The 15,010-nt window shown below is 38.4% G+C and overlaps 4 protein-coding genes across 4 annotated transcripts; 3 read left to right on the forward strand and 1 right to left on the reverse strand.

Annotated features, from left to right (window-relative positions):
• The first annotated feature begins 14 nt into the window (after window positions 1-14).
• On the forward strand, window positions 15-5,406 carry LOC137726971 (protein BREAST CANCER SUSCEPTIBILITY 1 homolog). The gene is made up of 14 exons (XM_068465916.1): window positions 15-102; window positions 473-526; window positions 636-706; window positions 812-925; window positions 1,354-1,826; window positions 2,057-2,153; window positions 2,272-3,314; window positions 3,406-3,506; window positions 3,662-3,848; window positions 3,932-4,029; window positions 4,123-4,249; window positions 4,381-4,544; window positions 4,630-4,795; window positions 4,926-5,406. Exons 1-14 carry the CDS (start codon window positions 44-46, stop codon window positions 5,280-5,282), a joined length of 3,111 nt encoding a protein of 1,036 aa, XP_068322017.1. The 5' UTR covers window positions 15-43; the 3' UTR covers window positions 5,283-5,406.
• A 72-nt stretch (window positions 5,407-5,478) lies between these two features.
• LOC137722109 (uncharacterized) lies at window positions 5,479-7,282 on the reverse strand. Its single transcript, XM_068461092.1, has 2 exons — window positions 6,968-7,282; window positions 5,479-6,699 (listed from the first exon to the last, which is right to left on the reverse strand). The coding sequence occupies exons 1-2, from the start codon at window positions 7,059-7,061 to the stop codon at window positions 5,870-5,872; spliced, it is 924 nt and encodes a 307-aa protein (XP_068317193.1). The 5' UTR covers window positions 7,062-7,282; the 3' UTR covers window positions 5,479-5,869.
• A 3,048-nt stretch (window positions 7,283-10,330) lies between these two features.
• On the forward strand, window positions 10,331-11,519 carry LOC137724601 (putative F-box/LRR-repeat protein 9). The gene is made up of 2 exons (XM_068463361.1): window positions 10,331-10,623; window positions 10,994-11,519. The coding sequence occupies exons 1-2, from the start codon at window positions 10,331-10,333 to the stop codon at window positions 11,517-11,519; spliced, it is 819 nt and encodes a 272-aa protein (XP_068319462.1).
• Window positions 11,520-12,305: 786 nt separating this feature from the next.
• On the forward strand, window positions 12,306-13,960 carry LOC137726163 (F-box protein SKIP19-like). Its single transcript, XM_068465044.1, has 2 exons — window positions 12,306-12,790; window positions 13,029-13,960. Exons 1-2 carry the CDS (start codon window positions 12,405-12,407, stop codon window positions 13,768-13,770), a joined length of 1,128 nt encoding a protein of 375 aa, XP_068321145.1. The 5' UTR covers window positions 12,306-12,404; the 3' UTR covers window positions 13,771-13,960.
• Window positions 13,961-15,010: the final 1,050 nt, after the last annotated feature.

Genomic DNA, 15,010 nt, shown 5'->3' on the forward strand with positions numbered 1-15,010 from the left:
GCGTTCAATCAATCTCTCTGATCAAAGCAAATAGCAAAGGAAAATGGAGACTCCTCCGCCCCACCTCGAGAAAATGGGCAGAGAACTCAAGTGCCCCATCTGGTATCCTCTCTCTCTCTCTCTCTCTCTCTCTATATATATATATATATACATATCCAAACACTCCGATTATTTGTATTAAGATTTGTTTGTTTTGATGCGAAAGTTGTAGGAAAATTATGGGGAAAAACCCAAATAAACGATACCCAGTTTGTGCACTTTGATTTCTGTTTATTTGTGTTTTACGAGAAATTTAAGGAACCAATTTGAATAAAGCTAAAATTTTGTATTGAAATGTAATAATATTGAAATGCATACTAATTTCCTCGGCAGCCAAACAGACCCTTTACATGATTTTGTCTAGAATTCGTTCAAAGATTTGAAATTTCTCTTCACTCCGCTAATGGGTTCGATTTTCCCATCTGTTTTGCAGTTTGAGTCTACTGAGTTCTGCGGTTTCACTCAATTGCAATCATCTCTTCTGCAAGTAATCTCCTCCTTCATTGCTATTCGCATATGTATGTTAGGTTTTATTTGGCTGTATAATACTTGGAATATGCCTAAACTTATTGAGAGTGTTTGCTTATTCTTTACAGCGCTTGCATTGTGAAGTCGATGAAATCGGGTTCCAATTGTCCTGTTTGTAAAATTCCTTATCGGCGTAGGGGTATGAATCATGAATCATGATGTTTTTATTATTGTGCTGAACTGTTAAGAGAGTACGATTGTTTTATGTGAAATCCATTATTCTTATCAATAATTTTTGTTTTAGAGGTTCGCCCGGCTCCTCACATGGATAATTTGGTTAGTATTTACAAGAGCATGGAAGATGCTTCGGGAATTAATATATTTGTCACTCAGAATGCACCCTCAACTAAATCATCAGGTATCATTTATGTAAACGCGTATGCAATAGTTTCATTTGCAATTTGCATACACGTTTAGTGTAATCAAAGAATCAATACCATCATTTTATTTACTGGGATTTCAGTTTTGTTCCATCTGTTCATAGTGCAATTGTTAGTTCATAAAATGTGTTCAAATGTTGTTCTAACTTTTATTTTTGTAAACGACAGAGGAGATACAATGCAGCACAACAGTACTGTTGAATTGTATGTCGACATGCACTTTTGATATATCAGTCCAGAATTATTTACGTTGTCAGTAGAGTACAAGATATTGACAACACTTGCAACACTTGATTATATCCTATCATGTTAAGATACACTTCTAGGTGTTTTACATTTTGGTTTTACATGTCCTATAGTTTGACTAATGCACTTTTTTGTTTTCATTTGGTTTGCTTTATTACAGACGGAAAACAGCAAGCTGAAGATGATTTTAGCCATGGCGAGCATGATCTTCCCGAGTTTCAGGATAGAGCTCAGAAACAGAAAACCACAAGAGGAAAAGGATCCAGGAATGCTAAGGCCAACCTGAAAAGTTCTGGTTCTATTTCAATCAAACCTTCATTTCCAAACAAGAAAAGGGTTCAGGTTCCACAGTGTCCTATTTCAGAAACCCCAACTCGCCATCAAAAGTTAGAAGGTGATTTAATGGCTGATCGAGCTAAGCAGAGTTCAAAAACACTAAAGGAGAAGCCTGTTCTAAATGAAAAGGGAGAACCGGTGCTGTCACCTTTCTTTTGGTTGAATGACAAAGATGTAGAAAGTTTGAGTCAGTTTTCTGTCGGTGATCAACTTACCGATCTTCCATCTCCAAATGTTCCCGCATTCAGTGATATCAAAGACTCAGATGATGAAAACTCTGTTAGATTGACCCAACCGGTGAGTGTATAACCTGTTTTATACCTTTGAAATGATTTGTAATATTGCTTAATTGATATGGCAGTTATGCCAAATCATTGGGCTGGTTTATTTTTGTTTTTCATTTTAGACATGTGCTAGAGTTCTTTACTAAGCTGGCAAGTTTATACAATTTCACTCATCAGAGCAATTTCAAAAGTGCATTATTTATTTAGATGATGCCATAAAGTTTTCATGATAATCTCACGTAGGGGGAAGTGCACGGTACATCTTCTCATGCTGCAGATTTATTTGATAGTGAGATTTTTGAATGGACACAAATACCTTGCTCTCCTGAACTCTTCCCAAGTCCTCCGAAGATGCAGGTATCAGCTCATTTTCACCTCATATGTAATTCTCCCTTCTACAAATTCTAATATTGTTTAGTCCTCCAATATTGCACGAAAAATCACAGCTTTCACTAAAGGAACTGAAATGCAGGTTGGAGAGGATGACAACGATAGAGTTCAATTGAAGGAACTAAAAGAAGTTTCACAAAACAAGAAATCAGTTGAGCTTTCTGCTAAAAGTGCAAGGTCTAAAAGAAACAAAAAAAGTACTGGAAATATGGATTTTCTGCCAGATCTTCCAGCTGCTGGAACCAAAGCTGTTACTAATGAATCTGACAAGCGAGGTAGGAAGGCAAAGAATCTCACCAAAAGAAAGTGTGCTACAAGTCATACAGATCCAGGAACAGATATTAATGTCACTTTGAAGGGATCTGAGGTATTTTATGAAGGACAAGCATGTGAGAATTACGGTAGTTCTTTGGCCAAGACTCGCAAAAGAAGTAAGAAGGAACATTCATCTGTTGTTGTAACCAAGCCCACATCTGAAAATGTTCATGTCCTCTCTACCAGAGCTGATAGTCGAATTAATGGTGAAGAAAATGGGATAACTGCATCACCTACTTCATTGGGAAAGAATGCAGGCGGTGATGAACCGTCCAGTAAGAAAGCTGGAAAAATGTGTAGGGAGGTCAATGACAAGAACAAGATTGACCGCCCAGTGAGGTCAAAAAAACAAAAGATGGTCTCCATGCAAAAGACAATGCTTGAGGCATCAGAAATACAGAAGCAAGCAAATAAGGATACTCCTACTGAGTTGTCTCTTATAAATCTTCCTACAGATGATAACCAGAAAGCCTCCGAATCCTGGAATAATTCCAGAAAACTTGCTAGAAAAGCCAAGTTGGGTGATCAAGAACTGAAAAGGAACAAAAAGGTGAAAGTTTCTTCTGATGACAACTCAAAGGACGATACTTCTGTTGGGATTGGAGAAGGTCATGGGCATGTTAATGAAAATGGAAATCAACCTGCTGAGAAGAGCAAGGGAAATTGTAATGTTACAACTAATCAATCACCAGTGCAGAAGCTTCCTTCATTGACAAAGAATGTGGTCTTGAAGAGATGTGAAGCCATTCCTAGTAAAATCCAATGTGCTTTCTGTCTTTCATCAGAAGAATCAGAGGTATTTCTCACTTCCTTCCCTTTATATGCATATAAAGTTTACCTATACAATTCAAGGCTGACAATCATTACCGTCAAAACCTTAATTACAGGCTTCCGGAGAGATAGGTCACTACTATAATGGCAAGCCTGTTGCTGCGGATCACAATGGAGGACTCAAGGTTATACATGCACACAGGATCTGCGCTGAATGGTACAAATACACACACACACACTCACACACATATTCTAGCCAAGACGTGGTTATGTTTATGAGTAGATTTCTGTTTCACAAGACTGAAATTAATTTATTTATACAAGCATTTCTTTGGATACTCACAACTTATAAATGCTCAAAAATATGTGCAGGGCTCCCAATGTCTACTTTGAAGAAGATATTGCTATTAATCTTGAAGCTGAATTAACTAGGAGTCGAAAAATTAAATGTTCTTGCTGCGCAATTAAAGGAGCAGCTCTTGGGTGCTATGAGAAGAGTTGTCGTAGGAGCTTTCATGTCACCTGTGCAAAGTTGATGCCTCAATGTCGATGGGATACTGTATGTATAACAAAAGAAGTGCTATTTTCATTCACTGTTTTCATTTTCCATGCTGTATTCTAATTCCAAGTGTGTTGAATCAGGACAATTTTGTTATGTTATGCCCTCTTCATGCCTCCTCGAAGTTGCCAAATGAAAGTCCTGAATCTCAAGCAACGAGGAAGAAAAGCAATCCTAAAAAGTATGTACTTTTCCTCGAATATCTAAAGCTTAGCACATGCAAACTCAGATTTTTTAAGATTCTCATTTATGCATTTTTCTTTCTCTATTATAGACAACCTAATGTTGAATGTCCTAAAGTTGCTGCTAAACAACACAGCAATACCCCTCCAGATCAGAAGTTTTGTGGACCGTCCAAGAAATTGGTTCTTTGTTGTTCATCCCTCACAAATGCAGAGAGGGTAAAAGAGCTTCTTAGAGCGTTTTTTTTTTTTTTTTTTTTTTTTTTTTTGTTCATTTTTTTTCTTTCTCATCCTTTGGAAATTGAAATGTTCTAAATAGTTTCACTAATCCTTGCTGGTTTGAACTGCAGGAGTCTGTCTCTGGATTTGAAAGATTATCTGGACTTACGGTTTTGAAGAATTGGGATTCTAATGTTACACATGTTATTGCGTCGACAGATGAAAATGGAGCATGCAGAAGGACCCTCAAAGTTTTGATGGGTATCTTGGAGGGGAAGTGGATCCTGAATGTGGAGTGTGAGTTACTGTTCCTGTTTGAAATGTTCTCCCTCAAGCACTTGGACTTTACAATTGTAAGGAGTATACAAGCCTGAAATGAGCTATTTATATCTGATATATGTGCGTATTTGTCTGTCTGTTTGTGCAGGGATTAATGCTTGCACAGAGGCCATGAAACTAGTTGATGAGGAGCCTTATGAAATCAACATCGACATTTATGGAATCAGGGATGGTCCTCGACTTGGTAGACTAAGGCCGCAGAACAAGGTTAGCTTTTCCTCGAGTTCAACTATCATAACGAAAAGATTAGATTTTCATGAATTCACCATATGCATTTGACCTTGTTGGATACATAAACAGGTTACAAGCTTTTTTTAACGAACTGTTTTATATGCAGCAACCAAAGCTTTTTGATGGATTCAAGTTTTACTTCATGGGAGACTTTAAGCCTTCATACAAGGGGTATCTACAAGACCTTGTAATAGCTGCCGGAGGAACGATTCTGCAAAGAAAGCCTGTTCCAGAGGGTCCAAAAGCCTTGTCAGCCGGTTCCCCCAAATGTCAAACCTACATAATTTACAGCCTCGAGCTACCCGATCAATGTCATCGTAGCAAGAAGAGTACGATTTTCAACACTAGGCAGGCTGATGCAAAGGCTTTGGCCAGTTCCGCTGGAGCCATGGCAGTGAGCAATTCATGGGTTTTGAACTCCATTGCTGCCTGCAAGTTACAAAATCTTTCTGATTTCGAATAGTATACATACAGCAGAAGTCCTGTAAATGTTTAGAACTTCTCCAGAATCCAGTTCTTATTTCAATTTAGTTACTTTGTGGTTCTTTTAAACTGTAAACATAAATGATTATGTAATACTTCGTTGCTTCCAATCAATTATGGCTTTCAATCGTTTCAATGTACAACTCCAAGTTTTGGGAATTGCTTGAATCAAATCTGTGCTGAGCAGTTAAATTATGTGATGCAGCTGCTGATTTGTTACCGAAATTCTGCTGTACAGAAGAATGTGAGAAAAATCAACTATTGATATCCAGGATGAACAACGAAACAAGAAGAAAAATCAGAATTTTACAACTCTTTCGGCCATTGTAGGTGCAACCTAGAAACCTGAACTAATCCATTGCAAAACAAATATGCAACATCACTAAATCTCTTCTACTTCTGACAAATTACAACTACTTCCCTCATTTATTATATAAACTCGAAGAATTTTAGTTGTTTTCATGTCTTGGCAATCGAAAGATAGACTGACAAAACTGCAAAAGAGGAGAGACCAGGCTTTTCTGGTTTCTAGTCACCCTTTGTTCTAATGCAACAGGACGAGGCAAATTAAGTAGTGTCGATCTCAGTGTTGTGTTTTGCACTTTCACCTTTCTTCGGCTCATGCTTCGAAATCTTCATACTGAAGCACTCAAAAAGATGTTCCAATGCTGTAATCTCCTCTTCGATATCTGCTGCTTGCTTTGTGGCAATCTTTTCCTTGAGGACACGTATTCGGTCTAGGCCTTCTTGAACTTCCACCCTCATCTCCTCCATCGTGGAGTGCATCCCATTGTTTTCCTTTTGTACATCTTTGATCTTTCTTTTTAAGGATCTACAACCATCAAGGGACTTAAGGAGTTGCTCTGAAAGCTCCTTGTTTCGCTCCTGGAGTGCTGCATTCCCATGAATCTCTACCCCATCTGCACACCTCTTCTGCTTGTGCTCTGCTGCACAAACTTTTACTTTTGCCAACAGCATCTCGTTTTGTGCTCGAAGATCATTGATATGTTCCTCCATCCCACTCAATTCGTGAACCTTTCTCGCACACTCCAATGCAATAATTTCCTTCTCCTTTCCCAAGCCTGAACACATTATTTCTAGGCTCTTTCTCGCTGTCAAGCTCGCGCTAAGCTGTCTTCTTAACCTTTCTTTCTCATCAATTATTGGCTCCGGAGGCCTTTTGTCCCTCGGAACATTTGGCCTAAGATCTGTATTGCATCGCCGGAGCTCTGCTCTCCGCCCAACCGTTTGAGATTTCTGAATCCGAGTTTTAACATCATCGATTATCGTCATCATTCCCGCCACCCTTTGCATCTTTCGGTCATCATTGTCTTTTGTGCTGGCCTCGTTATGCTCTTGGATTAGCTTTAATAATAACTTCACATTGGTGGCAATGCCTAAACAAAGAACAAAAAATTTACACAAAAACCAGTACATATTGCAGCGCAATTTATTCTTTTTTCCAAAAGTTTAATTGTGATTTTCTCACAAAAGAATAATATCGGAAAGATTGTTGTCTTAATTCAGAAATTAGAAAAACACACAATACATGTCATTTTGCAATGACTTTAATATTCATGACTACAAACAAGCATTTTAAAATTGAGATTTCTTCAGCAACAATCTTCTACATATATATGTAATGCGTATGTATGTATAGATTACCATCAAAACTATGATCTTCTGGGCGGTCTTTAGGGGTTGTGGAAGAAGCTGGCAACGATACTGCAGGAGATGGAAATGCTCGTACCCGGTTCATATTCACCCCGAAAAAAACCCGATCAAAAACGATCTTTTGATCTTCAGGGGGAAATGGTGGATCGATATCTTAAAGATCAAACAGAAGAATTTAGTATTTTTTTGATTAAGATTATGCTCCAATAATTTACTAACAACATAAAATATTTCGAGAGATCCAAAAAAGAGAGACTGCCTTTGCACTCTCTCTCTCTCTCCTCTCTCTAGCTGTTGGAAATAAAACCTTTCTTCTTCTGTTTGTTAGATGTTCGTCAAAAGCTATCTGTAAATATAAAGAATTGTTGGTTCTTGGTTGTAAATCATGCGGAATTATTGGTGACGGTTTGACATTTTCTTTGGCTATTGGATGCTTTTACTTATTACACAAAATGGGTGGAGTCGTTCCCACTTCCCATGCAGTCAAGTTAGTTAGTTTTCCTTTTTTATTGTTTGCACCTGCCTAAACCAGAAAACAAAAACAAAGGAAAAAAGAAAGAAAGAAAGAAAATAACACATGTTGCTGGTTTGAAATAGAACCCAAACATTGTCCGGAAAAAAACACAGATTTTGGACTCAAGAAACTAATTAAATGTCATTAGCATTATGATCTTTAGTGGTATTTTCTTTCATTTGTAAAGTTTAAATCGCATGAATAACAAGTTTGTTACCAAATTATGACGGATGAATTTTGTGGTTTAGCCACAATATTATGATATTGTTGTATTAATTAAAAAACAATTAAACGGGAGTAAGGGGTTTCTTGGCAAACAAACAATAATATATCATACACAATTAAGAAGTAAAATAAGTATAATCAAATTGGCTGGAACAGTCTCTTTTCTTCTAATATGCAACTCATAGTTTGTCTGTTTTCTAACCTAAGCGGAGTATATGAAGTATATATATATGATATAATAAAAATATAAGAAAAAGAGTCCACCCAATAGCATATTACCATATCTCTACCCTTCTACCAATAATGTAATCATTCTCCGAATCACAACCCGTACATGTGACATGGAGCACCATTAACGCCACTATTTTTATTGATTTTATAAAATAAAAAATAAATAAAAAATTCAATAGTTGCCGTGGCATCAGACTGACTGCGTATTTGATTAGGAGACCGTCCACCTGCTGAAATCGAGGGTCTATATATGATATTATAGTTGTAATGTCACATCCCAGCCCGGGGCGGATCACTTCCTGAGCCCGCTCCACCACCGTAGCACGATATTGTCCGCTTTGGGCTTACCATTCCCTCATGGTTTTGTTTTTGGGAAGTACGATATTGTCCGCTTTGGGCTTACCATTCCCTCATGGTTTTGTTTTTGGGAACTCAGGAGCAACTTCCCAGTGGGTCACCCATGATGGGATTGCTCTAGCCCCCTTCTCGCTTAACATCGGAGTTCCTACGGAACTCGAAGCCAGTGAGCTCCCAAAAGGCCTCGTGCTAGGTAAGGATGAGAATATACATATAAGGATCACTCCCCTGGGCGATGTGGGATGTCACAATCCACCCCCCCTTAGGGGCCCGACGTCCTCGTTGGCACATCACGACCAGGGTTAGGCTCTGATACCAAATTGTCACATCCCGGCCCGGGGGAACCACTCCCCGGGCTCACTCCACCACCGTAGCACGATATTGTCCGCTTTGGGCTTACCATTCCCTCACGGTTTTGTTTTTGGGAATTCAGGAGCAACTTCCCAGTGATCACCCATCATGGGATTGCTCTAGCCCCCTTCTCGCTTAACTTCGGAGTTCCTACGGAACTCGAAGCCAGTGAGCTCCCAAAAGGCCTCATGCTAGAAGGATGAGAATATACATATAAGGATCACTCCCCTGGACGATGTGGGATGTCACATGTAAGCTTGTGAGTATCAAAGAGAGTGATTATATTGTTTCTAGATATTCAAGTAATTAACTCGGTCACGAGTTATTTTATTGAGAAAATCTTGAGATCTCGTTTTGGTTAAGATTAGGAGGCTTTATCTTGTGCAAAATCAAGAGACCTTGTTTCGGTTTAACAAGAATTCAATACCATTTAGGACTATGATGTAATCTTGTTAACTTGGCGTAATCCCTTATAATCAGTTAATAGGCCGGATTTTAGGGATCTTATCAATATATTAGGAAGCCCTTGCACTCACAGTTCTAACCCTAATTCGTTCTAAACCCTATTTGCTAGCAAGGGACTCACTGCTGCTTGAGTGTAGAAGGCTGTCTTGCAAACCCTAGTTACCATGGCAGGATCTTCTTCAGGTAAGTCATCAACCTAAAACTACGTTGCATGCAGCTCCTGTGTTGTGACTCTTAACATGCTGAGTTTATAAACCTAACAATAATTTGAAAGGAGGGTAGTTTTGCAAGGGAAGTGGGAAAGAGACCTGAAACTTATGTAGTGAATGCTTTATACATCGTACGAATGTACTGAAGTGTTCTATTTCTCTGGTTCTTCCTTTTCTTCTTCTTCGTGAAATGTTTTCTATTTCGATCATGGAAAGGTTGACTACATAGATTGAGTTTTCGATTGAACTGGCTTACTTGGTTACAATACAGATGAAGAATGATATGTCTCCGAATGATTCCGTTGATGACTATGAATTTGCTGCTGCTGCAGCTGAAGATATCGCATTTATGATTCCGACTGATCGTATTGCCAGCCTAAATGACTACCGGATTATGATGATGCTTATGAACTCCAAGATGAAATCTACGATGTCTTTTATTTGAATTAGACATCTTCTAGCAGCTGAAATTTGGATTCTGGTGGTCTTCAATTTGGAAAGAAAAGAAAATTAAAATACTTAATTTACCTATCCAAACAGACCTCTTCAAGGCGGAAAATACTAGGGAGACCAGTATGGCATAATTTGGTGTGGAACATTTTTTTCCTTTGATTAAATTGAAATTCCTAGTAAAGTTTTATCAAGATCTAAATAAATAAATCCTAAACCCTATCCTCCTATATACCTATTCATCTACCATTCTAATAAATATCCTACTCTTTTAAAAAATAACATTATTTTGTAGATATGAGCATAATTACATTAACAAATTATTTTCCTTCTGCATCTAAATTCACTCTTTGAAATTAATTAAATTAGAATACTCACTACCAAAAAAAAAACCTATTGTTTTTTCTTCTTTTGCTATATATTTACTGTTTGATACCAACTAGAAATACTGTAGATCCACCGTCCTGCTCAATATCAATCACCGCCCCATAAACTTCACATTTCTCGTTGGTGTAAATCACCAAACACAAATCAGCAGCTAAAGCCGCCTATATGGCCAAGAGAAACTGGACGGAACTCCCAGACGACATCACGGCGGTGATAATTTCACGCCTGCCAGTCATCGACGTCTTAACGAGCGCTCAGATTGTGTGCATGAAGTGGCATAAAATCTGCAATGAACCTCTGGCGTGGCGCACCATCGCCATGCATGGTCACAATCCCGCTACGTTTGACAAAATGTTTAAGATGTGCCGGCATGCCGTGGATCGTAGCTCTGGTAATTTGGTCAATATCAGTCTCGGATACTTCTGTAACGATGATCTCCTCGAGTATATCACTAACAGGTCTTTACATATTTCGATATATATTTTGTTCATTAAATTAATTATATATATATTATTTTTTTTTTAAATTTCTTAATAGGTAATGTGAGGGAAACTAAATTTAGAGACAAACTTCACAAACTACATGATGTATCACCAATAGGAATGAACACGTTTATAACGTTTAGGTAAACCAATCATCAACTTCCATGTCTTTCTAAAATTTTGTCTCAAATTTAATCTCTCTTTATAATTGATTTTCAAATAAAAATACTACTAAATTAAACGGTTTTGATCACTGATTTTCTTAATGTTATCTTATAGAATTTGTTCGATATGTATTTCTTTGTCTAATGGCTAACATACATCTTCATCGTAATCCTTCTAATAGCTCAAAGAAAATAAGGCGCATCCTACTTACGGGTTGCCGTAGCATATCAGATAAAGGGTTGAGTAGAGTGGCCTCAGAACTTCCTTTGTTAGAGGAGTTTGACATTTCCTTTTGCGAAGGGATCTCACATAAATCCTTCGAAGCAGTTGGCCGCTCATGCCCTCTCTTGAAATCATTCAAGTTGAACAAATGCGGGCTGGCGAAGCAGTTGGCCGCTCGTACCCCTGACGAGATTCGTCGCTTCTTTTTTGAGTATGCAGACGAAGATGCACTTGCTATAGCAGGAGCAATGCACGGATTACAGCACCTCCAACTTGTTGGGAATCCACTTTCTGTTATGGGATTGCAGAAAATTCTTTATGGTTGCCCTCATCTTAAGTCACTTAAACTGCGCCGGTGTTCAAATATTAATGTAGCGACCCAAGTTTTGGAAGAAGATGTGCTGCACAAATTAAGAAGTTTAGAATATTCCCAATTTACTGATGACAAGGGTTTGTTCTCAAGAAGTTTGACGGACTTTGTTTGACTCTCAAATGACCAAATTCAAGTGTATTCGATATAGGTTTTTACTCTATGTTTAGATGAGGAAATTTTTAAGATTATTAAGGACAATCAGAATTATGAAATTTAATTTTTTAGAATTTGTGAAGTTTCTTGTTTGGCTATTGTAAAACTATAATGAATTTATGTAAAGAAAATGCAAATTACAAAGCTTAGCAAGCATTAGGGAACTTTTGTCCATTACCATTTATATGTTCATTTGTAATTCTTAAAAACAACGAGAAATTCTTGTGTTCATCCAAAGGATCACGCACCAACATGAAAACATACACAACCAAGCAAGACCACCCCTTAGTCGTCTCTGGCATAAAGGTTCCTTAAAAACAAGGGTAATTTTGTCTATTACAATTTATACATTCATTGTTTAAATTAACGAGAAATTCTTGTGTTGGTTCAGAAAATCACATTACATATACACATATACAATCAAACAAGCGCATGTATTAAAATCCACAAAAACCCTCTTTCGCCAACCCAACCAAACAAACAAACGTATGTATCAAAATCTAAAAACCTCTTTCACCAACCCAACCCGATTATAAAGAGGTCCACTTAATTGTGTGTGAGGACGTGATCTATTCGACACAAAGTCCTCCAAAACAAGACGGTTCAGAAAAGTCAACGATCACGATCAAAATAAAAAGTCAACGGTTAAACCCGAAAAGCTACCGGCCCAATGGAGGCCCAGAACCGACCAGGCCCATAGTTTTCTTCGTATTTGATCAGTTATCACTCGTTTCCCACTCTCCTTAACCCCGAAACTGAAAACCCTAGCCTTCCATTTTCCCGAGAAAATCCCAATTTCGAAACTTTCCCGGAAAATCCCCGAATCCAATCAAGCAAAGCCTCCATGGGGAAGAAAAGAAACAAGAAGGTCCAAGCCCCCCGATTCCAACCCCCTCGCTACAAGTGGGTACCCAAATCGAGACCCGCCACAGTCGAAACCCGAAACTGGTTAGAACTTCCACGAGACGTCACCGTTTCAATCCTGTCCCGACTCGGGGCCGTCGGGATTCTACGGAGCGCACAGTATGTGTGCATGGCTTGGCGCCAGATCTGCAAGGACCCTCTCATGTGGCGCTCCATCGACATGCGCAACGACGGCGATTTGGATGATGTGATGTTCGACTTGGATTTGATGTGCCGCCGCGCAGTGGATCGTAGCGCCGGCAATCTCGTCGATCTCAACGTCGAATACTTCGGCTCAGATTGCCTCCTCAACTTTATCACCGATCGGTATTGAATTTTCGCTTTTGTTAAATTTTTGGTTTTTGAAATGTTTTGGTACTGTGATTTCATTAATTTGCTAAAATTGAATCAATAGATCCCCGAATAGACGTTTACTGAATCGTTTGTGTATTATGTATATTGGAAATTTATGAAATTTGCTCTAATCAAGGTGTTAATTTGATTTTGGTTGTGTGTATTCTGTTTTTGTGGAATGTATAATTGTTCATCTGTAATATTGCCATAGGTGCCGTGGAATCAAACGTCTCCGATTTACATATTGCTACGGTATAACAGATGAGGGGTTGAGTGAAATGGCTTCAAAACTTCCTCTGTTAGAGGAGCTTGAGATTTCTTTGTGTGATAATCTGTCGTCTAAATCTGTGGAAGCGGTTGGGCGCTCATGCCCCCGTTTGAAGTCATTGAAACTGAACAGAGAATGGTTCAGTTTCCCGGATGATAACGATGAAGATGATGATTACTTTGATGAAGGTGATTATTACTATCCTGTGATTGATGATCAGAATGGTAGCTCTGCGATTGCTCCTTCCCGGAAAGATGCCGAAGCACTTGCTATAGCAGGAACGATGCATGGTTTACGCCACCTCCAACTGTTCGGGAATCAACTCACTAGTGACGGCTTGAAGGCAATTCTTGATTCTTGTCCTCATCTGGAGTCACTTGATGTGCGCAATTGTTTCAATCTTAATCTGAAGGGAGATGTGGAAAAAAGATGTGCTGAGCGAGTTAAAAACTTGCGGCTTCCCTTTGATTCAACCAAGGACTACGAATTTTCTGCCACAGCCTATGGAGATGGAACCCCTTTTGGATATTTTGATGAATCTGAGCTCTTTGGCTGTGGGGATTATCTTGATGACGAGGACGACTTCGATGATGATTATGACTATGATGAGGCTAGTCACTTCTCAGATGATAGTGATTGGTACGATGATTTTACTACAATTCGGATTTCTGATATGTTGCACTGAATTGGAGATCATACAGAGGTATTGAATTTGGAGGGTAACAACTTCGTTTGTCCAAGGGATCCTGAATTTCGCCGTGAACTCAATTTTCGGTTTGGTAGCAACATGGACCTTGTTGCCTGTTCTGTGTATGGAAAGAGAGCTCAAAGTTATTTGTATTGTTGTTTTGCTACTAATTTGAAAGCTTTCTTGAGATCTCCTTTTTGTATATATTTCTTTCGTTCCCCTGCATCTCAGTTTTGCATAATTTGGTTCCACATTGTAATTTGGGATTTCAAATTTTACAAGAACGCGTTTGACCTGTGGACTGAACTGAAACGAGTCAAGGATAAGTCCATGCAAGGGGTAGAACCAAGCCCATCCCAAAGATGGACTTTAAGCGCAAGTGATTTTATGGAGAAGCACCTCGTATGTGTTTCTTTTGTGGTAGGTCGCGTTGTCATACTTTGTAATTTATTTACACATCTAACACTCTCGGTGACTGCAAGATTTCCGGCCAAAATTTTCGGTCGGTCCAGTTACAAAAGTTACTCTCCGCAACCTTTTCTACGTACGTATGTATTCGTTTTGGGAGTTCATCAACAAATCAACGTACAAATTCTAAATTGGGGATTGCTAGCAACCTTTTTCACTTGTGTTCCGTCCAAATTCGATTTTCTAGCTACCTCGTATGAATTGGAGACCGTCTAGCAGCAGAAATAACCCGAAGCATATTTGAAAATCCCCTTACATTGTTTGGGTGATGTGTGAAAGTCATAAAGATATAGTTACTAGGTTTCTCTGTAAAGTTGGCTTGAACTGAAACATGTAAAGGAAGAGTCCATGGCCTGATGTAGGGCGAAGAACCAGTCACCATCAAGTTTGTAGCTCAAGGAGTTGTCACGGTTCATGAATCTTCTTTTAACTACCTACTCAAGTGCACTTCATGTCTACAGAGATTTTTCAAATTGCCTGGAATACGGCTTGGTACACCAAGTGTAATAATAAAAGTAGATGAAAACTTGAAAAATAAAATCTCTAACTAATTATATTATGATACAAGGCACCTTCTTAACTTTTTAAGTCAAGATAAGTTGTTCTGATCGTTCAACTTTGTATTTTGAGAACTTTCATAAAAAGGGATTGGGCTATGTTTATTTAATAAAAATCATGCTATAACTTTATGTAATTAAAAAGACTTAAATTTTAATGAAAAACCCTTAAATTTTAATAAAAAAGATAAAAGAAATTAAATTTTAATGAA

Source organism: Pyrus communis, chromosome 2 (genome assembly GCF_963583255.1).
Source record: "Pyrus communis chromosome 2, drPyrComm1.1, whole genome shotgun sequence".
Classification (NCBI taxonomy): Eukaryota; Viridiplantae; Streptophyta; class Magnoliopsida; order Rosales; family Rosaceae; genus Pyrus; species Pyrus communis.

Excerpts from the sequence above, each read along its gene's own strand:
- LOC137726971 (XM_068465916.1), top strand. The coding sequence starts at position 44 with ATGGAGACTCCTCCGCCCCACCTCGAGAAAATGGGCAGAGAACTCAAG. Across the intron at positions 4,030-4,122 it reads AAGAAAAGCAATCCTAAAAA|ACAACCTAATGTTGAATGTC; the intron begins GTATGTACTTTT and ends TCTCTATTATAG. Across the intron at positions 4,545-4,629 it reads AAGTGGATCCTGAATGTGGA|CTATTTATATCTGATATATG; the intron begins GTGTGAGTTACT and ends GCCTGAAATGAG.
- LOC137722109 (XM_068461092.1), bottom strand. The coding sequence starts at position 7,061 with ATGAACCGGGTACGAGCATTTCCATCTCCTGCAGTATCGTTGCCAGCT. Across the intron at positions 6,700-6,967 it reads AGAAGATCATAGTTTTGATG|GCATTGCCACCAATGTGAAG; the intron begins GTAATCTATACA and ends TTCTTTGTTTAG.
- LOC137724601 (XM_068463361.1), top strand. The coding sequence starts at position 10,331 with ATGGCCAAGAGAAACTGGACGGAACTCCCAGACGACATCACGGCGGTG. Across the intron at positions 10,624-10,993 it reads CTCGAGTATATCACTAACAG|CTCAAAGAAAATAAGGCGCA; the intron begins GTCTTTACATAT and ends TCCTTCTAATAG.
- LOC137726163 (XM_068465044.1), top strand. The coding sequence starts at position 12,405 with ATGGGGAAGAAAAGAAACAAGAAGGTCCAAGCCCCCCGATTCCAACCC. Across the intron at positions 12,791-13,028 it reads CTCAACTTTATCACCGATCG|GTGCCGTGGAATCAAACGTC; the intron begins GTATTGAATTTT and ends ATATTGCCATAG.